The 25675-nt window shown below is 35.4% G+C and overlaps 3 protein-coding genes across 4 annotated transcripts; 2 read left to right on the top strand and 1 right to left on the bottom strand.

Annotated features, from left to right (window-relative positions):
• Positions 1-660: 660 nt before the first annotated feature.
• On the top strand, positions 661-6144 carry LOC112519432 (glycerol-3-phosphate dehydrogenase [NAD(+)] GPDHC1, cytosolic-like). Of its 2 annotated transcripts, none has more exons than XM_025127542.1 (5): positions 661-1527; positions 3037-3258; positions 4489-4736; positions 5459-5622; positions 5909-6144. In XM_025127542.1, the coding sequence occupies exons 1-5, from the start codon at positions 864-866 to the stop codon at positions 6027-6029; spliced, it is 1419 nt and encodes a 472-aa protein (XP_024983310.1). In that variant the 5' UTR covers positions 661-863; the 3' UTR covers positions 6030-6144. The 2 variants fall into 2 exon arrangements, with proteins under 2 accessions (XP_024983310.1, XP_024983311.1); XM_025127543.1 differs by having other exon boundaries at positions 663-1527; positions 5483-5622.
• Positions 6145-6737: 593 nt separating this feature from the next.
• LOC112519433 lies at positions 6738-14706 on the top strand. Its single transcript, XM_025127544.1, has 3 exons — positions 6738-6895; positions 9781-10089; positions 14444-14706. Exons 1-3 carry the CDS (start codon positions 6774-6776, stop codon positions 14535-14537), a joined length of 525 nt encoding a protein of 174 aa, XP_024983312.1. The 5' UTR covers positions 6738-6773; the 3' UTR covers positions 14538-14706.
• An 875-nt stretch (positions 14707-15581) lies between these two features.
• Positions 15582-25146, bottom strand: LOC112520252 (putative calcium-transporting ATPase 11, plasma membrane-type). Its single transcript, XM_025128550.1, has 6 exons — positions 24920-25146; positions 21348-21402; positions 19156-21245; positions 17456-17627; positions 16525-16823; positions 15582-16150 (listed from the first exon to the last, which is right to left on the bottom strand). Exons 1-6 carry the CDS (start codon positions 25091-25093, stop codon positions 15836-15838), a joined length of 3105 nt encoding a protein of 1034 aa, XP_024984318.1. The 5' UTR covers positions 25094-25146; the 3' UTR covers positions 15582-15835.
• Between the last annotated feature and the right edge of the window lie 529 nt (positions 25147-25675).

Here is a 25675-nt window from a genome sequence, read left to right as displayed (position 1 = left end):
AAAACCACACCAAACTCTTAAAACATTATTTCAAGTAGCGTTTTAATAAGTTAGTTTATGGTCATCCAAACATCCATATATAAAAAAAATTAGTTTATATTTGTCAAACAACGTCGGATCATCTATGAAAAAACCTAACAAAAACCCTTTTCAATATATAAAAATAAATAAATTTATATAGATAGTTTTATCTAGAGAAATTTAATAGAAAATCAATCAAACAACCTTAAATAAGAGAAGATGTTATCTATATTTAATTCAAATTTGAAGGGGTTGATTTGAAACTTTTTCAAACTTAACAAGCCGGACTATCTTCGTTGGAAACAACGCCATGAGTTTACCCTCTTGTTAAGCTCGAAATGGGAAAATTGAATGGTTTCTTGTAAGCAAATACAAAGCACTGTTAGGAATCCGTCAACGTTTCGGCTCGCAAATCCCAAAGAAAGGGTTTCTGATTACCACACGACACTTAGAAACGCACAACCTACATTGGGTATGTGATTATCTCATCACTTTCTTCACTATCAATCAACGTGTGAAATCTGATGCATTTCGAGTTCAATTTCAGATTCTTTTACCCGTTTCAAACTGAATTTCTTCATGGGTTTACTTCAGCCAACCTTCTTACAGATGGTAAACGTGTTCAATTGATTTAGAAACACGTATTCACCGCCACCGCTGTTCCTTTTTCGTCGTTTTCAAAGACTTCATATATATATATATATATCTACACTTGTATCGAGATCTTAGTTTATATAAATTTAGAAAAAAACCCAATACATTAGAAACAAACTTCCGTTCATCGGAGACTCTGTTTATCTTTAAATTGTTCAGAACGTGTGGTATTCGATTGTAAGGAAAAGATGGTTGGAACAGAAATTGAGGGATCAACGAACAATGCCCATGCTAATGGTTTAGTTCAAAACACTAATGGTTCCTTAGAAGAAAAAGTGGATGAGCTTCGGAAGTTATTGGGTAAAACAGACGATGATCCTTTGAGAATTGTGAGCGTTGGTGCTGGTGCTTGGGGTTCTGTGTTTGCAGCCATGTTGCAAGATGGTTATGGTCATCTTCGCGATAAGGTTCAAATTAGGATCTGGAGAAGATCTGGAAGATCAGTTGATAGAGCCACGGCTCAACATTTGTTTGATGTTATCAATTCAAGAGAAGATGTGTTAAGAAGATTGCTTAGACGATGTGCTTACTTGAAATATGTTGAAGCAAGATTAGGTGATAGAACTTTGTATGCAGATGAGATTTTGAAAGATGGGTTTTGTTTGAATATGATTGATACTCCACTTTGTCCTTTAAAAGTGGTTACTAATTTGCAGGAGGCTGTGTGGGATGCTGATATTGTCATCAATGGATTGCCATCCACAGAAACACATGAAGTATTTGAAGAAATTAGCAAGTATTGGAAGGAAAAAATCACGGTTCCGATTATAATTTCGTTATCAAAGGGTATAGAGGCTGAGTTGCAGCCTGAACCCCACATAATTACTCCAACCCAGATGATTAGTAGATCAAGTAAGATTCTTGATTTTTTTATTTTTCGGGTTTTCTAGCTTTATGTTGATCTTATTCATAGCCTAATTCTTGATGTTTAATTTTATCTAATGTGTGCCTTCTTTTATGTGTTCCAATTATGCCTACCCCAACTAGTTTCTTATAGAAGACTTCTTGTTTGTAATATTCCATGCATATGTGAATAGATTTTTTGCACTTTCAGACTTTTTTTTTGGTGTATGATTGCATTTCTGTTTGGTGGTTGGAGGCCTTCATGAGGAAAGTTCTTGGAAAACTTATTTTGTAATGCTTTATAAGCTTTCTCATCATGTTGAACACCAATAAGCATAGTTCTTGTGGTGAGGTCACATTACATGCATGAACTTCAAAAGCTGCCTCCTAATAGCTTTGTAGGAATTGTGAATGGGAGGTGGATCATGCATTATGTAAACATGATATTTGATGTCCCCATGGCTGTAGCCTAGTGGGTAAGAAGGTGAACATTCTCGGTGACAGATCCAGGAATTTTGCTGATGGGGTTGGAAATTTAAGTTTAGAATCTTTTGAGGGTCAAAAGAAGAAATATTTTTATAAATAAAATAAAAATCTATAGTATAAAGAAGTGTTTTTTGAAACTTTATGCCCTTTTGGCCATAGATCTGCTGATGGACATTCTTCCTGAGTGGGAGGTTTGGGGTTTGACTTCAGGCACCACCCATCTGCCCTTGGGACACGGGATTTAGTAATTTACCTCCCCCATGATGACTGCGGATTGCATAGTGCTCAAGAGGGTGACGTCATACTCTTTTTGCATAACATGATATTTGATTATCATTGTTATATGACTGAATGAGGAGTTCTAAATTAGTTACATTTTTACAGTAAGGAGTGTTCTTTATGTAACAAGCTACTCCCTCTGTTTAAAAAAGATATAACAGTGTGCTTTGTTAGGAAGATTCAAATCCATGTGCATTCATTTGCACTTTAGCAACTGTTCCAGGAATTTTGTGACATTGATTTTGGTCTATGAGTTTTTGTTTCTAAATCATCTTATCAAGGGCATTTTGGGTATTTTGATCATTACTCAAAAACCGACTAAACCATCTGTCAACTCAACTTTTACTGCATTTATTTGGGTGGGGGAGAGAGTAGAATTCACAAAGTGAATTGCCAATAAGACATGGCCATAGTGAAACTCAAGAGATGTAATGTTTTTTTCTGCAACTAGAACCTGAACAGTAATACAACTCAAATTCAGATACCCAATCTGCAGTTAATGAAATATTTGACCGTTTTTACCTTTAACTCATGATCAAAAGCTTTTATGTGTCAATATTTTTTCATCCATCAGAGTCGGGCAAAATAACAAGTTATATTGAATGATTTAGGCATTAGATGCTTTCAACAACCGATAACATATCAGCTACCAGTTGATTGATATGCTCTTTAGTGTTCTTTTTCTATATATGTTTTCATTATTCTAGTAATTTAACTTTTCCATCTTTTAATAACGATGATGGTTTTTAACAGCTGGAATTCCAATGGAGAACATTCTATATCTTGGTGGACCTAATATTGCATCAGAGATCTACAACAAGGAATATGCTAATGCACGACTATGTGGAGCAGAGAAGTGGAGGAAACCACTTGCCAAGTTTCTAAGGCAACCCCACTTCATTGTGTGGGATAACGGTGATCTCGTTACTCATGAAGTGATGGGTGGGTTAAAGAATGTCTATGCCATTGGAGCTGGTAAGTTTCAATCCTGTTTATCTCATTGGAGCCGATATTAATTGATGTTAAGAAAAAGTTCATTAATCTATACTTCTGTTTCCTCCTTGAATTTATTTGCCCTGCAATTTTCTTCTATTTAACATTTTATTGTTTGTGATCGGCTAACCCACATGCAACTTTTGCATTGAGTGCAAGTTTTAGCACATATATATGGTTTGCAAAGAGAAAAAAAAATTCCGTTTCAAATAGTTTGAGCTTGAGGCTCTGTAAGCACTTTTCTATAAACATGTGTATAAAGGGTGTGTTAGGTACAAGGATGGACTAGATAGGACTAGACGGGTGAGAGTGAGGTAGGCGGGTGAAAAAATTGTGGAAGGTTTTAGGATTTTAATTGGCATGTGTAGTTTAGTAATTTACCAATCTTGTTCTGTTTCCTTGATTTTTGTTCCACCTATTTTGACGGGACAAAAAAAGTGCATTTCTGTCCCACTCAGGCCTGTCATCTCCCTGTCTGACGTTGCTCCAAATGTGGGACAAGTTTTTGTACTATCTTGTCTCATCCCGCCTACCATACATACCCGAAAAATAACATATTTTTGCTAAAGTCAGTATGGTGGGATATTAATGATAAGAAGCTTTTTCTATTAGACAACTTACTGAGAGAGAAAGGGATCACATAAAGGATTTGCAGATGGTGTTTATTATTACTATTATTTTACTGAAATGGTCAAACAGACACCCTGTTAGCAGCGGTTCTGGAACTCACAGCCACTTGTTGAAGAGACGTGGTACTAGTTGAGCTAAAGGCTACTAGTTGCGTATGGTGTTCATTGATCTAGAGAGGGCATATAATAGGTCAAAAATAGTAACTATGTGGTTTTGAGAAGAAGAAAGTCCTAAGAATATATGTGTGTGACTAACTACTATGTGAGATGGCATGGCTAGCTTTCACATATATCAATGGATGTCTGAAAAAAGGTTCTTTCTAAATTGTGCATTCTATAGATAATTGTCGAACTTGACTCATCGTGTAATGGAGCAGATAGTGAAACTATATTTCTATCATCGTTTTCGAGTATAGAATCAACTAAAGAAATTGGAAGTTCAATTTCCAGAGTATGGGCATGCATCATTCACATATTCATGGTTATGGAATGAAATGTTGTACTCCTTTCATTTCCAGCATTCATTTAGAAGTAATCGAGTTTTTCTGGTGTGTTATTTACTTCTCCGGTTTTGTTTTCACAGGTATGGTAGCGTCTTTAACCAATGAGAGTGCCACCAGCAAGTCGGTGTACTTTGCGCATTGTACATCTGAAATGATATTTATAACTCATCTTTTGGCTAAAAACCCGGAGAAGCTTGCAGGTCCGCTATTGGCTGATACATATGTGACATTATTAAAAGGTCGTAATGCATGGTATGGCCAAAAGTTGGCCAAAGGAGAACTAACTCTTGATATGGGTGATAGCATCAAGGGGAAGGGGATGATTCAGGTGTGTTTTCTTCTCTTTGTTACTTTTTCTCATCGTGTGCCACTTTGCCTTGCTAATCACTCTCTTTCAAGAAATGGCACGATTCATGGACTAAAACTACTAGAGCATGAAGAAAAACTAAGACCGGCATGTAGTACAACTGTACAAGTAGGAAAAACTAAGATTGACATACAGTAAAAGCATGAAAACCAAGTCCTATCATGCAGTAAAAGCAGGAAAACTAAGACAAAGCAGGAAAACGAAGACTGGCATACAGTAAAAGCAGGAAAACGAAGACTGGCATACATTAAAAGCAGGAAAAACTAAGGCTGACGTACACTAAAAGCAGGAAAAACTAAGACTGGCCTACAGTAGAAGCTGGAAAAACTGAGACTGACATACAGTAGAAGCAGGAAAAAATGAAACTGTCATACAGTAGAAGCATGAAAAACTAAAACTGACATACCATATAGTAGAAGCAGGGAAAACTAAGACTGACATTCAATAAAAGCAGAAAAATTATGATCGGCTTAGCAGGAAAAACTAAGAGCGGCATACAGTAGAAATAGGAAAATTATCTCTATCTGTATCTTACATTAAAACTTATATGATAATGTGTTAGTCCACTTGTAAACCATAGGTTATCGGTTGAAACCAAGAGGCCTTAAAATCATTAAGAAATGAAATGAAACGAAATCAGAAGCTAAGATACTCATGATTTGCAAGATCTATGACTGTTATAGTTTATGTGTCTTATTTTGTTTCAGGGAATTTCAGCAGTGAAAGCATTTTACGAGCTACTTAGTCAATCTCATTTAAGCATTCTACACCCGGAAGAGAAAAAGCCTGTTGCACCAGTTGAGCTTTGTCCCATTTTGAAAACCCTGCATAAAATACTTATATCAAGGTAAACCCTCTGATAAAAGGGAAAAGGGCTAGCTTCTCGAAAGGTCCCAAAAGAAATGTCCACGATGAAAAGACGTACAGTTTTAGAAGCGTGTAATTATTACACTTTTTAATTAACTAAGTGACATTTTTACCCTTAATAATAGAGAGAGTAATGATTTTCTCCTTCTCATATTTAAGGGCAGAATTGGAAAATATGCACTTACTTTTGAAAGTGGACACCTTTTTTGGGACAGGACAGGGGAGTAGTATTTATGAGTCATTAATGTTTATGTGTTATGTTTCAGGGAGGCTCCATTGGAGGCTATTCTTCAGGCATTGAGGGATGAGACGATGAATGATCCCCGAGATCGGATTGAAATTGCCCAAACTCATGCTTTCTACAGGCCTTCACTCTTGGGGCAGTAGCCTTTCCTTGTTTAGTGTTGATTATGTATTACTTGTTATTTGCAACTCATCTGAACTCTGTTTGTTGTACAATTTTGCCTTGTGCTATTATATTGAACCTTGTTTGTTTGTGTAACCTATTTCCCTAGTTTATCCCCTCGTCCAGTTTTCGGTTTACACACTCCACTCTCATCTCTAGTTCAAACCATACACAACACTCGATGATCGATGAAACTGATTATTGAAACCGAAAACCTCCAATAATTCTTGTCCAAGACAATGTTGGTGTCAAGAATGTATGGTATGCGTTAAGCAACCCTGAAATTGATGAAACCATTGGAGCAACGACCCCTGGAACGGTTAAAGCGAAGAGATCATCTTACAAATTAAGATCATCTTCAATAGATACTTCAAAATGTAAAAAATGGAGATTTTGAATGTTTTCCAAAACTTTCGAGAGTTTGGAGTTTTTCAAGTTTGGAGAACTCTCCAAAAATGATTACAATGAGAAATAAACGTTTTTTTATTATTATATTCCCATCAATAATAAGCTTTGGTGTTAAGTGTTTTTGTTACATGAATAAACTATTTTAATAAATGTTTCTCATGGAGGGAAGTTGTAATTAACTTCTGTGGCTAAATTTACAAGAAGATAAGTTTCTTACTAAAATAGTAAACTGTAAAAGTATAAGGACTAAAATTGTAATTTATGCAAACATTTATACGTTTAGGCGAGAAATTCTTTTCTGAGAAAAAGCGAGAGAGATGTCGCTGGTGGACTACGCTTCGTCAGACGAGGAAGATGAAGCAGTGGGGAGAGAAGAAGGTCGCCACAACGATAATCTTGTAATTTCACACACGAAGCCGTCCCATCATCCTCCCAATCAGTAAGTTCATTTATCTGTTTCCAATTTCATCAAAAGGGTGTGGAATTAGGGTTCTAAGTTCCTGAGCGGTGAAGTAAATTCTCTGATTTGCTTTATAATAATCTTCCATGCTTTCAACTTGCCGAATACTGAAATTCCTATGTTATTGTCGACTCCAACTTGCTAATAATCAATAGATATAGATTTTATGTCAAAGTTACTGTCAGCATCTTTCAATTTATTTGTCATTGTGTTTATTGAAACTATAAGAAAACTCAAGAACATTATATACTTTAAAAAAACTCAAGAACAGTAGAATCCATTGGCCCAGCGACCGGTAAACCCAACGATAACAGTGATAAACAAATTGGACAAGATTTTGGTGAATTTTAGCAGGTGGATGGTCCTTCCTTTTTATTTATTTATTATTCTTATTCTTTTCTTTTCAGCACAACTTTTTTAATTAAATAATGTAGTTGACCTGAAGCCAAGTGTGACTTGGGTTGTTAAGCAGTAGGCCAGTCCTTGGGGTTGTGGATTTTCATCATAAGATATAAAGAGATGGAGGAAAAATTGAGGTGTTGTGCCAATGAAGTTGAATTTGTTTGCTACCAACTTAAAGTTGCACATGTCTAGTTCTAATTACACAATTTGTTTTCAAGGGCAAGTTGCTTGTTTTGGTCTGCTGTTAGTTGTAAGTTTAGCAGTGAAATTGATTTATCTCTGGTGCTCTAAAGTTTGGAGGACGGTTTTATTCTGTTAATTGATCTATTGACCTTTCTGCATTGTAATAAACATGTGCTTGCATGTTGACTTCATTCATAAATAAGAATTAGGAGTTACAACTTACGAGGACATGGAAAGGATCATCTGTGATTAAAAACCTCTTAGTATTGTTTAGTAGTAAGAAATGCATGCAGAAATAACTTTTCTCATCTTCACCATTATTGTCTAGTAATAAAAAGGACGGGATATATTACCAGTTCTCTGTTGTTACCTTTGCATTAACCAAGTGTAAGGGACTATGTTATTGTTCTTCAAAACTGAATATTTGCAAAGATAACCCCGGTAAATGCTACAAATAGGAGAGAAGACAAGGAAGAGAAGACTCAAGTAACATATCTTGTTTGTATCAGAATTACATCTGTATATGTACATTAGAGCCTAACCAAGCTAGGTTGCTGCTTCCACATTTAAGATGAATTCTCCTCAAATAATTAGGATACAATAATATTCGAAGTTTTCCTTATGTACAGCAACTCTGATGATAGTAAGTAGTAGCTGTTAATAACTTCTGGCTTAGCATACTTTGACACGGGTTTCCAGAGCCTTTTGCATTGATTGTTGGAATAACTAAGAAATGGGACTTTACTTTACATTTTATCATATTTAGCTTTGCTTGTAAAATTTGAAGGAGAAGTCTGATGCAGGACACCCTAATCAATTGTAAATGGCATGTTCTGTTACTAGGCTGTCCAATACCGCGACGTCTTCCCTGACTGGATCTACTTTTATCTAATCATTGTGTTTAGGGACCTTTATGATTCTGTTGGAAAATGAGTTTCATAAGGAATCGTTATTTACTCGTTGATCTCCATGACATTTACATTGGTGTAGATGAAACTTTAGTCTCTAGTTGGGGGAAAGGGTTTGTAGGAGCTTTGAAGTTGTCAGATGCTACAAAATATAATTTAGAGATGCCAAGGAAAATCACTACCCAGTACCCACCCACATCAAAGATTCACATTTATTTATCATGATTGGAGTACAATGTGGCACAGTTGACCTTCGAGGTGATAAAAAATGAGGAATGGACACATTAGTAGGGAGGAAGAATAACAATGATACTATGACCAATAATTTAAAAAGAAAACTAGGGAATCAAAGCGGCAACCATATTGACTATAGGTCAGAAACTGGTGGTTCAGATTTGAAACATTGGTTTTGGAGTTCATGGGTTAGCATAGGTCATTATCCCAAGGGGTCAGGCAATTAGTTGGGTAAAGCACCAGTCGGGTGTGTATTAATGACATTGACCTGTTCTCCACCCTCTTCAGGTTGACTTCTTCCTTTATTGCAAAGAAAGGAGGGGGTCAGAGTGGTCAAAGTTCCAGTGATCACTTTCACATGAGACAAGCACACGCTAAATAAAGACGACCCATTTTGGTGAGGCTAGCCTTTCTCCATCCTTAATTTGTATATTGTTTACCAACGAAACTCTAATTCATAAATAATGTGTTTCCAGAGACATATCAAGGTTAAGTGCTGGAAGAAATTGGAGTTTAGGCACCAAAACCAGATTCATACCAGCAAGTTGGTATCTGGTTTCAAGGAACCGATCTTGTTCTTGCACAGATTAGTAGGACTGTCATTTCTGAACCAGCGATATTTGCACATCACTACTTGCAATAGTCTTTACTAATCTGTACCGCTAATCTAATTGTTTTATTTAAGTGGCTCCTTGGGTTGGTGTTTTTTCTGTTTTCTGTATGACAGATATACCTCCTGTGACTATTTTGTCTGTCTTGCCTAATTTTCATTCTTAGAATACCGAGGAGCTGAAATTTTCTCGAGCAGCTTATAGCTACTAGTTATTATGTACATTTGCTTGTTGAATCTTTGTAATATTCTAACTCTGTTGGTTCTAAATTCTAGTGTATGTGAACCATGTTTAGAAATACATTTTGCAGCATCAGTTTAATTTCCAGATCTCCAGTCTTGTTTCTTACTTGGTACCATGTGGCAACATTCTCAATTACGACCTTATCTATGAGTTTATCCTAGTATGCAGATTTACTAATTGAGTCCCAACTCCTTATTTTTATCAACTCTTGTAATCAGTCCTTTTGACCCGCAACACAATTCTATTTACCTTCCCTATGCTTCATTTGTTTCCGTATGCGTAGGAAAGCGACAAGGTTGCCAGTCCAACAATCAGATAACTCTATAAATCATTCAGAGTCTTCTACTTTTAGGCTGCCTGATGCGTCGCTTCTCTTGGATTCCCCTTCTCTGCCATCCAGTATGATTGGAAGCTATGACCACACTTCTCGAGTCGCAGCTGCCATGGCTCAAAATGAATCACGCAAAAGAGATTCCAAGGAATCGACTGCTTCTTATCCTCGTGGGAAAATTCCAAGAGGGAACTTGCCCCATTCAAAACATGTTCCAGAGACAGCGTTTGGTCTTCTTCGTCCACCTCAGCTTAGTGGCAGGTGAGTTTGTATGCAGTGATTCTCATATAAAATGGTAAAATGTTATCCAAGTTATAGTATATATGTCATCTACTAGACAATTTTATGTTAAATGTGCTTTCTTAATTTTATTTAGTTTACATTGTTTACAAACACATATTAGAAACACTTCTGCTCTATATAATTCTTGCAGGTATGTTCCACTCTTGGTATCTATTTATTTTATTTTTTGTTGTTAAATGAAAGTCTAGACGGTACTCCAACCATTCCAAGGCAAGTCTAATTTCAAAATTGAGAAGCTTCTAAGAAAATTTATGTATCAAAATTTTAGTAAGGCTAATAAAGGAAGGGCTATTTTGTGGTGCTGTTGGACGACCTAGAAAGAGGGGGGGGGGAGTGAATAGGTTGTCATTACACCCAGAAATTAGACAAATAGAAGAAGAAATACAACACCAAAATTTAATCATGGTTCGGACCGCCATGTCATATGTCCACTTCCTGAGCAATCTGAAGATTTGGATTCAATAAAATTGCTCCTTGAAGGTAAGAGTAAAAATCTCTTGCAATAAATGAGGCAGTCACTCAAGTTTGCTTCAATTAACCATCAAATTGACCCAATGGTAATTTGTAATCTAAGCATTAAATACTTGAGTACTAGTCAAGTTTTTTCAACATCTAATGTTGAGATGTAGTTACACTTAGGGGCTGATTGGTTTGAAGGAATGGAATGGAATTGGGGGGATTTGGATTTGAAAGCCATTCCGATCCCACGTTTGGTTTGCAGGATTGTCCGGATTTGAAATCCAAGGATTCCTTTGAAATCCCGTTAAGTTATGGATTTGGAAATTGTAACACCCTAGTTTTTTATTAAATAAATCTCAATATTTCAGCCTTAAATACACATATTTATACATAAACAAATGCTCCAACAGCTGCTACATTTAGAAAGCAAGCTAGTGATGAGTTGTTAAAGCTAGAAGTGTGTTGGCAAGTCTAGTAAGCATGACTAGGCAAGCTAGTGATGAGTTGTTAAGGCTAGAAGTGTGTTGGCAAATCTAGTAAGCATGACTAAGCAAGCTAGTGATGAGTTGTTAAGGCTAGGAGTGTGTTGGCAAGTCTAGTAAGCATGACTAAGCAAGCTAGTGATGAGTTGTTAAGGCTAGAAGTGCATGAGTTGGCAAGACTATTGATTACAAGACAAGTCTAGGAAGCATGTCAAGGAGTACTAGAAGCATGAGTTGTAAGATTCTCTTATCTTTATTAGTGAGGTGTCAAACTCTCATAAGAGTACAATCTTTAAAGCAAGAAGAACAAGTAGTTAATGCAATGAATTTATCTATAAATAGGGGTTTAAGGGTCACTATTTATGCATACCAAAAACTAAGAAATCTCTCTATATTTACCTAATTAAGCTTGAAGAAAGGAATCAAAGGAAAAGTAGGCAAATCAAGGTGAGTACGTTATGAGATTTACAGGGATACATACATGCTATATATATGTATAAATGTTTTATGCATGAAAGAGTATTGCCATATCTTCTTGTAAAAGTTATGTTATGATTATGTGGCAAAGTACACCTTTTCTGTCATGATGCACATGTGGTATATGAAAGTTTTTATACATGTTAAGTATAACCATTTAAATATCCAACGTACGGGATACAAAAAGAAGGTACGTCTTGCAAACGGACCTTATTGGGCAGCCCTTATGTGGACCTGAGGTTAAAGAACCTGTGAGAAGTTGGTTTACTTAACATGTAATCATGAGATCTCAAAGAAATGTTTTTATACATGAAAGTTTCTAAGAATTATGTTAACTATTTGGAAAGAATGTTTTATCATGAAACCATGACTACTCACTAAGCTTTTAGCTTACGTATTCATGTATGCATCTCGGGAATCAAGGAGTAGGAACAAGATGAAGTGTTGCTATTCTAAGATGTTAGAATATTATAAGTTGTAAATTTCCGCATTTCCGCTGCTGTAATAACTCTATTATAATGAAATAAAAGTTTAAGATATGAAGTTTCTTTCATCCTGAGATCGGGATGTTACAGAAATCCTTTGGAAAGAGTTGGTATTTCAAATCCAAATCCGGTGGGATTTCATAAAACACCGCCTCCTTCCCTTTGGAAATCCTTTGAACATCTACTTCCAAAAGCTCTTGAAGATCAATGACCTGGTCCAAATCCATGCACTTTCAAGAATCGGTATGAATCGAGTGTGTAATTCGACGGCGGCGGTTTCCTGATTATAGTTCTAGAGGGAGCGGGCATTGAACTTGTAACTGGCGGTTTCTGTGCCTTCCACACTTCACCGTCGGAGTTGAAGATGCCACGGCTGACGAAGTCTTCAAGGAGAGAAATGAACCGGATTCCCTTTGGGTAGTTATCAAAGTTGGTCTTGAGCATGATTCGATGTTTGCAAGGTTGGCAGTGATGATGCCGTTGATTTTCCGGGACCGTGGAAGACAGCGGTGTTGGTTGGACAGTGAGAGAGGACTTGGGGTGCTCCATTCAAGAAAACAGTGGCGATTTAGGAGAAATTCGGGTAGGGTTCCTAGTATTGGGTAATTTTTTGAAGCCGATTGGAGTGGTGGATTTGGATTTTGGGAAGAAGAAACAGTAGATGAAGAGAGATTGAGATGATTAAAATGATAGGTTGGAGAGAATCGATATCCATATTCATGTTTAAGATGATGGATTTTTGCAATTTTGGGAATCTCTCTAATGATGAAGACCAAGATGATGATGAATCAAGAAACTGGGAATTATTATAAAAAATTAAATCTCAATCCAAATCCTACACACCAAACATGATTTATAAAGGAATGGAATTCAAATCCATTCCAAATTCTACAAACGAAACACACAAAAGGATTATTCCAAATCCATTTTAATCCAATCCCTCCAAATCCAAATCCAAATCCAAATCCCTCCATGAAACCCAAATCCCTTGAAAACAATCTGCAAACCAAACGGACTCTTAGAGAAAAATTGAGCGGAATTTCAAAGTGAAGCTTTATGGACGTCCAGATGGTGCTCCAAAGACGTCTGCCTATCAGATAATTTATTGGTCATTTATGTTATAACCGTTGAAAGTCAAAGTATCCGTTAATGTTAGGTGCGAATGTACAGTTGACACTTTGTAGCTGGTTGACTCTTACTTACTATAAGGATGATTTTTAAAAGTTGTTTTTAAAAAATCCATTTTAAAAGTCAAAACTAATAAATAATTTTAATTAATACCCTTCTATGAAATGATCACTCGAGCATCCTTGAGAAGAAATTAAAGCCCGAGTGATATTCGTAATGCGTCATTGGAAGTTTTCTAACTTGTCTGTGTTTGACATGCTTTCCAAGGTTGAGTTTCAAGTCTTGATTTGTTGTTGTAGGCTGCTTGAGGTTCAAAATTGCTTTATTAAGCAAAAACTTGAACAATCAAACTTGTTAGTATCAGGGGCTAGTTTGTCAATTGTCGCTCATCATAACTTGAGGGGTCGAGAATTGTAAATTTCGGCTTCTTTTATAAAAAATTTTACACCTCAACCAATATGTGTAATTACCAATGGAGCTTTAATTTTGGATCAAAAACTATGGGCAAATGGGATTCTCTTGGAATGGACTACTTGACAGAATGTGCGGTATCTTAGCGTGCCTATACATGACACTTTTAAAAGCCTGACAATACAGCCATTAGTTCTTCTCTTTCTGAAACTTCTTGTTGCCTTTTTCTTATTTACTCCTGATATCCCAAAAAAAGAGGCAAAGTTGAATTTTGAGGTCAAAACCAAGTTTATACTTCTAAATGATCTGATTTTGCTACAGAATTCAGTGTTGACATTTTATGGTTTAACAGTGTTTTTCTAACACTGGGATAAACCGTGTACAACTTCTGCCCGAAAGCTAAAGTGTTTGTTATGAAGGTCAATGTGATTATCATATCTTAAAGTTGTAACTGTTTTATTTCGACTTGAAAGTCAAATTACGTTCGCTTTACTTGAAACAAAGGAATTTTGTTTTTTGCACTTGTGTAAGCACTTAATTGACATAGCCCATGTGTGTTCTTCACCTTTTTATTTTTATTTTCTTAGGGGATAAGCAGACAACTTGCTTTATGTAACCACAGAACTTTGGTTTTTGATCGATTTAATAACTTGTTTTTGAAGATAAATAGTCTACATGATATAGTTGTGTGAAAAAGCATGCTTCATCGCTTACACTTTTTCTTATTCAGTAATCGCTTTTATGTTATTTTTCTTTGTATGGTATATCTATTACCTTAAATAGACATGACTAATGAGCAACTGTCTCTCTGTTCTGTAATCGATATAATTTTGTACGGTTTGATGATTAAAAATGGGGTTTTTGGTGCAGGAGTAATGTGGTTACAGAAGATATAACCAAGTTATTTACGCGAAGAAATGGGTCTGAGCCCTCCTCTTCGTCTAGCAGATCGACCTCCGGGTAATTTCTTTGTAACTTGTAAAGTATGCAAGGATTCATGAAGACAGATATATTTTGCAATTTGGAATGGTTAGTTATCAAGAATAGCAGCAGACACATGTTTTGAGTAGGATTTTGTAGAGCTGGATATAAATTCTGTTGATCTTTATACAAAGATTCAGTTGTTCTCTCTAGGCTTATTACATTAATATGTATTAGATAAAAATATTGATGTGCCCTTTCCCATCTGCCAATCACACATCCGCATTTTTAATGAAGTGTGAGAACAAGGGGCCGTTTATTAAACATTTACCCAGTAAGTGATTACAAGGTAATTTTCCTTATGGATGAACATGGCATGAGTCCAAAATCTTACCCGGTAAGAGCAATGATAAAGATGGATAGGTGAAGGTAACGACTCTTACCTCGGTAAGTGCTTACCGGGTAAATTGTTGCATACAATACCATTTTAATGTACTACAATCTTACCCGGTAAAATAAATTATATTATTGACTCCTAACATTAAACGCTTACTGGGTAAGCATTTAGATAAACGGCCTTTAAGAAAATTAATTAAATAAACATATATTGGATAAACATGTTGATGTGCCGTAGAGTTTTGAGATGGGAGATCTTTATATATTCATCGTTGTATCATGTATGCCAAGTACGTGTTGTTGACATGCATGGATAGGGTGTGGGTGTGTTGTTTGGCATTGTAAATACATTATTTTTATACTAGCTGTATATCCATACAATACTTAAGATGTTAAAATTTTATTCGGAAAATTAATGCAATTTTCATTTAGTGTCTATAGAATTTACTTGATATATTGGTTGATTGTGATTTGACATATTTTTACACAGTCTAAGAATTGTATATAACTTAGTGTCTACATCATCAATAGTTACAAGTTAAAATGAGTATGAAATAAGAACCGAATGTTTGTTACACTAATTGAGAAATTAAAAAAAAATTCACCGCTGTGTTAAATACATGTCTTAAAACATTATTTAGCTACTTGTTATGCAAGAAGCACTACAACTTTTCAACCGGTGCTATAAATCTACAATAACAGCATACCCTTGTATATATTTCAATAGAAAAAAATAATAATATTCAGAGTACCATAAATAATGACCAATAAATCAAAGTAATATAGTTTTTTTTTATCCCCAAGGCAAAATTTAGAAGACTTAAAAAAACCAAACCAATCTGCCCCTTGTATTCTACCCTCCCTTTTAACATGAAGGTTTTAACAACTTGTAACCAAACCTCACAAAGAATATAAATATAAAAATTGAACCTGAAATGAAAACTTTCAAGCCATGTCTGGACCCCTGGGAAGTGGTTCATAGCCGTCGTGCTGCTTGACTGCACCAGGTTGCGTAGAAGATTCAACCGGGATGAACTTGAGGATGGCTCCAACCGGCAGACTAATGGCTCCCATCAGAACGCTGGCTGACCACAAATTCTTAGATAGTGGTACCGTGGATGCAAATGTCCCTAACAATTCGACTATGATGATTTGGAATGTCACAGTGCAGATCATAACGATCATGAACACCCAACTATCAAATATTCCTCTTAGCACATTTATCTTCTCCATATCACGACTGTTTATTTCATTAAATACCTGAAAAATAACACTAACATTACAGAACTATAATGACCAAATGCGAGTTTTTTCCAGACATATTTGAAATAGAGCGTCTTATTAGTTTTTTTTATATGCCGTTATTTGAAAAACTGTCTTACAAAAACAAGTCTCCTGATATGTTCATAGGACATTTCTCACAAAATCTCCAGTAAAAAAGCTAATAGGACACTTATTGAAAAAATACTTTAAAAAACTTGTTAGGATGCCTAAATACGTTTTAACATCAAGACACACATTTGTTTCAATCTATAAAATTAAGTCCTATAAAGCAGTCTAATCTAGTTTTATACATCTTTGGCGTCCTAAAAAGACATTTTCTTGTAGTAATGAATATGAGGAGACAAAGGTACCTGGCAGAACACGAAGGTATTAAAGATCAATGTATTGAGGATGGCAGTAGAATTTGAACCATGGAGATTAAGAAGCCGCTTTCCATCAAATTGGAGAATGCCAAGGACGATGAGTTGATAAATGCTTTGCCCAATGATGTTCCGCCACATAATCTTTGTTATAAAGTTGACATCTCTCCCAATCGGAGGTCTTTTCATTAAGCCATCATGAGGAGGTTCTGTAGCCAAAGCTAAAGCACCAAGCGTATCCATAATCATGTTCACCCAAAGCAATTGGACAGCAGTAAGAGGAGCAGAACCTGAAATTGTACTCCAACAGATTCTTAGTGATAATTCATGGCATGTAGATAAATAAAGAACTTTAACTTGAGAACATTGATGAAGGCTATGTTTGGCTAGCTGATATGTTAGCTGTTAGCTGAAAAGTTAGTTGTCGGCTAATAAGCGAGGGGGTGTTTGGTTAGAGTTATTAAGCAATGATCAATGAAATTTGAAACTAAAAGTAACTATTTAGTTTTATATAATATAATGAGTACATTCCCTCATAAGCCCAAATTTTCATTTCAGGTTAAACTGGGGATAATGAAAATTTCTTCTTATTTTCATTTTCATTCTCCTACTTGAACCAAACAGTCCCTAATTGTTAGCTGATAAGCTTATCATGATTGGTAAAAACTAGTTGATAAGCTAGATGACAATGTTAAACAACCTAAAATGACATGTTTTAAAAAATTTAATTGGAAAAATATAAGGGGCATAATTGGAAAAAAAAACCTGGAGCTTATTGAAATGCTGCTTGAAGTAGCGTTTCAAAACTCTAGCTTAAAAGCTTGCTTGTGGCTAACCAAACGGGCTTTCTCACTAAGCTCAAAAAATAAGGTGGCTTATGGTTGTCAAACATGGCCTAAGTTATAGAGGGAAGAGAAAAGACCTGCTGTGCATGCAGAAACAAAATTTGTCATGAGCGCAACCACATTAACCGTCAATTGGAATTGCACAAACTTTTGGATGTTTATGTAAACTGAACGACCCCATCTAGCAACGTATACTATTGTCCTAAAATTGTCATCCATAATCACAATATCGGCATTTTCTTTTGCAACCTGTCAAGATAAAAGAACATATTTCATTATGGTCCTTCTGGTAATCAATGTTTCAATCATCATCCAGCAATCTCCGATTCCTTCGTTGATGGTAATGAATCTTTTGAAGTTTCATTTCACAATATTAACACGTCAAAATGCATTTAAATCAGTCAATACTTGAGACGGTCCAATGGTTATTCAATTTGCTTTGGTTCATAAGTCATTTGGGGAAAATCACATCCCATCCCCTAAATTTGATTATGTCTTTCATTTGAAAAAGTGAAACTTGTTCATCAATTTCTTGGTTTCATTGTCACCCCTAGAGGTAATTCATATATATATATATATATATATATAGACGAAGGATCGTGTGAGAATAAGAGTTAAAAGTGAGAAGAGTAAGAATAGTAAGAAGAGATCTGGACTATTGATCACTTCTAATCTCACCCCCACCCATGAATTGAGTTTCTCAAGGGAATTGATCTGGTGCATCTCATTACGGTTGGTCTTCAATTGGGATTGATCCAAGGTTGGAGGTCCTTCCTTATCCTTCTCACCATAACTTCTATTCTCACAGGAACAACCCTATATATATATATATATATATATATATATATGAACAACAAGTTGCATAGTGGCAAGACACGTAAAATTACTATTCCTGAGCGCAGCATCAATACAATGAACCTCTATGACTCTATCTAATGAAGATCCCATTCAAACTCCCTATCATGCCTCCATGTTCTTGCAAACATGATAAACTAGTTACTAAAATTGAGAATGCGGGAAAATGGGTTGAGGAGAACATGTGAGTCCGAAAAAATTGGACTTTCTTACAGGGGAAACAAAAAAAGATGACTGGAAGCTTGTTTCTGCTGTGTTCTTGAAACCTTTTTATGAAAGAAAGAAAAGGGAGGGAAAGGAAGGGGAAAACGTGTTCTCGAAATTTTTAGGAGAGAACGCAAAGGAATAGGAAGGAAAATAAATGATATGTTTGCTCCCAAAACTTTCCCCCCAAATGTTGGAAGAAAGGGAAGAAAAAATAGGGTAACCCTCGGACAGTTTAGTAAAATTACAAAACTACCCATCAATTTAACACCATCAAAAGAAATATAAGGGTATATTTGTAAACAAATATCTTTCCATTCCTTTCTCTCTGGTTCAAGAACATGAAAAATTGTTTCCTTCCCATTCCTTTACTTCCCCTTTCAAGAATACAAATAAAAAACTTTCTTTATTTTCCCTCCCTTTACTTTCTTTTCTTCCCAAATTCAAGAACACGGATCACGTTGTTGTGTTGTTTTATTTCCACTATTCTTTAGTTCCATTGTATGACATTTTGCTGGTGCTTTAGTTCCTTTTTTGCGTTATGTTTCGGGGGAGGGAAGGCATAGATTCTTTTTGTTATTCTTCTGTTTTATCTTTCATTCTTTCTTTTGTAGGCCTCTTTCCAATTCTTCCCTCTTTCTTTCTTCTTTTAGAAAGGGGGGGGGGTATGATAGAACCAAAAGAAAGGAAAAAAAAGTTGAGCATATCAGGCACAAACCTCAGTTCCAGCTATACCCATGGCTAGACCAATATCAGCTTCATGCAATGCAGGAGCATCATTAGTCCCATCACCAGTTACAGCAACAACTTCCTTGAATTCATTCCTTAAAAGGGTAACTAACTTATGTTTATCCAGAGGCAATGATCTTGCCATCACTTGAAGTTTAGGTATTATATCCTTTAACTGTTCAAGACTTTTTTCACGAAAATCAGGCCCTTCGATCGCCAAACCATCTGCTGTTAAAATCCCACATTCTCTAGCAATGGCTTTAGCCGTATTGATATTGTCACCAGTCACCATCCTAACCATAATTCCCGCATCCAAACAAGTCTTGACAGCCTCTTTCACCCCTGGCCTTACTGGATCCTTGATTCCAACTACTGCAATTATCGTGTAATTACTCTCGGGAATATTATCATTACTGATGGATTCCTTCTCTAGATCCTTGAAAGCCAAACATATCGTTCTAAGAGCTTCACACGCGAAACCATTTATCACATCTGTTATAGTTTTCCTTTGTTTTTCTGATAATTCTACAATCTCTCCATCTTCATTCACAATCTTATCACAAATTTTTAATATAATTTCAGACGCACCTTTGCAGAATGCTCGTAGTTTTCCTCCCGGAAGAGCCACTAACACAGACATCTTTTTCTTCACCGAGTTAAAAGGTTCAACTTTCAGTATCCTAACACCTTTAGAATCTGCATTGTAACTACTCTGAAAAAGTAGTCCAAACTCTAAAAGTGCCGTCTCTGTTGGAGAACCGATTATATTGGTCTTTCCATTTTCATCCTTCACGATCTCGGAGTTGGTATTTAAAAACACAGATTGCAAAAGAACACTCAAAACTTTCTCAGGTATGGAAGATTTGAGGTCTTTAGTTCTAATCTCTCTAGATTCTCCGGCGACCCAAAGTCTGGTCACGACCATATGATTTGTGGTTAAAGTTCCTGTTTTATCTGTACAAATGCAGGTAGCTGAGCCCATCGTTTCACAAGCAGAAAGATGTCTCACGAGGGCCCTATCGTTCATTAGTTTCTTCATGGCAAAAGCCAAACTTAAGGTCACCGCCAATGGTAGCCCTTCTGGCACAGCAACCACCAATATAGTCACTGCTATAGCAAAATAGTTCAAAAGCTCCAAACCATCGCTCATATACCATTTACCCATCTCATTTCGAACAATTTTCATAATTATAAACCGTGCAGTCAGCACCAGAAACGTCAAAACCGCAAAAGCTAGACCAATTTTCCCAATAATGGTAGCCACCCCATTAAGCTTCACCTGTAATGGAGTCTCATCATCCCCACCTTCACTCAAAGTCACCATTAATCTTCCCCATTCTGTTTTCATTCCTACAGAAGTTACCAGCATTTTACCGGAACCATCTTGAACTTTAGTCCCTGATAAAAGAAAAGGTCGCTTTTTGTCTATATTCACCGGTTCACTTTCACCTGATAAACTTGATTCATCAATAGACAAACTATAACCATCGATAAAGATCCCGTCTGCAGGCACTTGATCTCCAATCGACAGGTGAACAATATCCCCTACCACCAAATCATAAATGGAAACCTTCTTTCTCGTCCCATCTCGTGTGACCTGAATGATGATGTTTTTCTTTTCTTTGTCCAAATCTTTGAATTGCAAAGACTGCTTATAATCACTAACTGCAGTAACCACCACCACCAAAAATATGCAGAGAATTATTCCCAGCCCATCATACATACCTTTCGGCCACCCTTCCGTGGCAATGCCAACGCCAACGGAGATCACAGCACAAACCATGAGAATGATTAGAGTCAAATCCTGCAACGCATCCCAAACAAACATCCAAACGGGCCTCGGAGGCTTTTCCACAAACCGATTACAGCCAAAGATTTGTTGTCTTTTTTCTATATCGCTTGAAATGACACCATCTCTCAATGAGACTTTGATTTTTCTTGAAAGTCCTTGGAGTCCTCCATGGAATTCGTAGGTCCGGTTATTATGGGAACGGACTATATACGCAAGATCTTCAGGTTCTATATCGTAGCCTGCTTGAACGACTTCTTCAGAGAGCTTACGCTCGGTTCGATTAGCAGCTGTACTAATCAAAGCACAAATTTGAGAAGGGAAACAACATTGGAATAAATATGGCATTTATAAGAACTTGAGAATTTTATTCATAATATTTTAGACTATACCATCAATGAACTGCAATGCTGCTTTTTGAACATATAAAGCTATCCGAATCTTCTCCTGATTTACAGAAAAAACAAACCCCATTAGAGTACAGAATCCAAGAACATATAAGAAAGATTCAATGAATTCCCATTTTGGAAAATAAAGGTTAGAAGCCTCCAAATGCATATATTTCAAACTGGTGGTTTGTTGAATGTTTTACTTCAGTCAAAAAGAATGGCTAGTGAGAAATGTTAGCACAGACTTTTCCTAATCTCTTCGTGACATTTTCACAAACACTTGGCATGCAGATCCTAATTCAAACATTTTCCCACCTTCAAAACCATGAAATCATCGCATACTGGGATATCCATGAAAATACGTCAACAGTTTCGTTACAAAAACCGAGACTTTACGATCATTCAAGCACAGAAATTCCCCCAAAACTAACTACAAACGAGATAGCCTTCTAATCCGGAAAAATGATTACGAGTATTGGTACTCTTCCGATCGAACCAAATTCATCAAAGGAAATAGAACACCGACGCGATTGACTCCGCTTAATAGTCAAATAATCAACAGTTTTCTTGATCATTATGGTTCTTTTCAGTTACAAAAAGGTGGTGGGTAAGTGAAATCCGTGAATAAATTTCTTGGGTTTCAAGAAACTCAAAGAGTGTTCTATTTTTTTATTAGAGTTTTACTGTTTCAACATGAACCAAAACAATCCACAACGTCTGAAACCTATGACAAAAACCCATGAAAAGTAAGCAAATGATCGGAATCAGTGTCAAAAAACGAAATTTCGAAGGAAATTGCTGGTAAAATAGGGAAGAATATGTGTTTGTTTTGTGGTTTATAGGAATAGGACCATGGAATAAGTCATGCACATAATATTCCCAAAGGATTGCAACGTTGGTGGTCATGGCACGTATGTCAAAGGTTATGGTATACAAAACGATGGATGCATTAAACTCCGAGGAAAACACGAATGTCGTTATAAAAACCGCCCCACTGAATGTCAAAGAATAAGAAAAATGATGAAGACTTTTAGACTCGAGATTTTTATGAGCTTCATTCAAAACACCCTCTTATGTATGTAACAAACAAAAGTTTTTTAAGGTATGAGATTTTAATTAAATCCATGATCTCCTGATTCATATTTATTAGAAGATCATAAATTTAATATAAATTTCATTTGAAGTTGTATACTGAAATACCTTATAAAAACACTGTTTTATGTCATAAGAAACGTTGTTTCTTATTTAAGAACGTATCCATAAAGTATGGGAGTTACGGATAAGAGTTAAATTTGAGATGTTTTTATTTTCCTATGGTTAAGAAAAGAATAGTAGTAGTGTAATTTCTTTGAAAAAATAATTTGAAATTTATGTTTCAATAAAATATAAATAATATTTATCTTTTGTATGGATATATATATATATATATATATATATACACGTGCGCGATTGAGGGGTGTTTAACAATACATAGGCATAATCATTTGATACTTGAGAACTTGTACATTATGTGTATTTCTTGTTTTACAAACATGCCAAAAAAGTTCATAGTGTAAAACAAACAAATTGTGAAACAAACATATGTTTATTAATATTCCAAATTTTAGTCTTAGATGAAAAAATATAATATGAAATAACCCATATGCACAAGTTCTCAAGTTTATCACAATTTCATGGATTCTCAAAAAAAGGCCCCCTAACTATATATATGTATGTATGTATGTATAATGAGAAGTAATAATGAGGGTGCACAGAGATGCACCAGATCGATTACGGTCAGAAGGTGTGCCAAGATGCACCAGATCAATATGTATTCATGGGTTTCGATGAGAAGAGAAGTTACGATGATAAGTGTAAGAAGAGAATTTTACCTTTAGATTAATCATAATTGAATGTCAACACTAATGAGGATGCATCAAGATGCACCAGATCAATTACCTTCTAAAACACAATTAATGGGTGAATATGAGATTAACAGTGATATATGGTCCAAATCTTTTCTTGCGCTTCTCACCATAACTTCCAACACACACACATACACACACACACACACACACACATATATATATATATATATGAGTTCCGGTGAAAATAAAAGTTATGATAAGAAGGGTAAGAAGAGATCATCACACTTAGATCAATCTTAATTGAAGATAATCACTAATAAGATGCACTAGATCAATTCACGTGATAAGTTCAATTCATGGGATGAGGGTGAGATTAAAAATGACCAAGAGTTCAGATCTCTTTTTACGCTTCTGACCTTAACTCTCATTCTCACATGATCTTTTGTACAAACCGTGCAAACCACCCTCATCCGTCGATTTCATTGTTTAATCTTATGAAATTGTTTCATATAATAATTTTTTTGATTAAGTTGTTTCATATATGGTTATGAAATTGTTTTATATAATACTTATGAAATTTTAATAAAACTGTTTCATGTATTTTTCTAAAATTAATATAATGAAAATGATAATATTCATGATTAAAATCATCCACAATAAAAATAATTATTCAACCTCTCATGATTACAAAAAAAGTGAACAAAATAAAAATTATGATTAGTTGAATAAGGTTTCTACGGTTGTACAAATTACATGGTTTACAAAGTAAACCTTCTCTCTCTCTCTCTCTCTCTCTCTCTCTCTATATATATATATATATATATATACACACTTCTCTCCCTCTCTATATATAACTTAAAGTTAAAATAAAATTAAAACAAAAGTCTTGATACCACGTCATGTCTTGTAGAACACATTGTTTCTAAATTAGAGGCTAAAAATGACCCAAATTTTCTTTCCATTATTAATTCTCATATTCATATATCGTATGATCAATTCATTAACGAGGTTTTGGGACCACAATATACACATTTATACATCGTTGACATATGTATATATAGACACACATCATACATACATACATACATGCACATGTGTTTTATCTTCATGTTTGCATAATGCATTCCTCCTAAGAATTCGTGTGAATAGAGATGGTAGAAAATTAATTTCTTCCGTTTTTAATAGAAAACTTTATATGTTACTCGTGATTTTAATAATTTCCAGCTCCAAAATTCAAGGAATTATTAATTTTTATATTGTAATCTTTAAAGAAACATCTATATATACATACACACAGAGGAAAATTTTCAATTGCAACCACAATTCCATCGCAATCATGGAACCACCGAGAGCATGTTATGTGTTCATATTTTACAACATTCATGATGAATATTCAGAATACGTAGCACGATGATTCCCTGGTTCACAAGAAAATCAGGTTCTCAACCGAACTTGATCCCAAACATATACATACATACACATATACACACACATATATATAGAGGGAGGAACACAAAAGATTGTTAACCATCTAAGAGACTTGTATATATAGATATGAAGAATGATCACATGATTTACAATATTTCACCCTAAAAGAATGTAGATATATATCACTATGATCATGGCTCATAAAATATATCCATCTCTTTTCAAAAGAAACAATTCATGTCTACGTATTCATGTGTTAATTTCAAAGAAAATTAATAAATGGCAAAAGAAAGATCGAACCTGGATCTTCCTTCGTTTCTTCTCGGCTGCTGCCCGTTTGGCAAGATCAGCCACCATACGAAACCTGCGACGAGGGTTCTTGACGAGCCACACGGCCGATCGCCATTTCTTGAGCGCTTCTTCAGTCGGGTTCTTGTGTTCGACCTCAAAGTTCTCCTTTAGATAACTCTCCATAGCTTTTCGTACCCAAACCAATCACATGTGAAATGGAATTACGTTTGTGAATTGATGTGAAGATTGGTACAATGATCGATGGATCAGAAATGTGTTTGTTTGTATGAGTTTAAAGTTGTAAGGACATGTTCAAACTCCGTAAAACTCGAAGTGGAAGCCTACTACTATGCTCCTACAATGGCTGACCCTTTCCTATTTATAAGTGCTTGCAAAAACATTTTATTTAATCTACCCCAAACTTTACTAATATTGCAATTTCTAACCCTCAACTAGCAACAAAAACTCGAACCTGTCGCTTGTATATATATATATATAGGGAAGGGTTCAAACGAGAACCTCTGTAATTTACGAGAATGCGAGAACAACCCAATAACCACATATTGTGATAAAAAATAAAATTAAAAGATTTTTAAAACTAAAATTGAAATTTAAAAAGATTCAGGAAATATTAAAATTAAAAGGGTAATAATGGAAATGATATCATAAAATCTTTTAATACGATTACACGATCATGATTATTATTATCTAATAAACGGTTAATTATGTGATATGGGTGTGATAATCATGTGATTATCACACAAT

This window comes from Cynara cardunculus (assembly GCF_001531365.2).
Source record: "Cynara cardunculus var. scolymus isolate 2C chromosome LG 10, CcrdV1, whole genome shotgun sequence".
Lineage (NCBI taxonomy): Eukaryota > Viridiplantae > Streptophyta > Magnoliopsida > Asterales > Asteraceae > Cynara > Cynara cardunculus.
The sequence above is the reverse complement of the archived record's forward strand: the minus strand, read 5'-3'. Positions and strand labels throughout refer to the sequence as shown.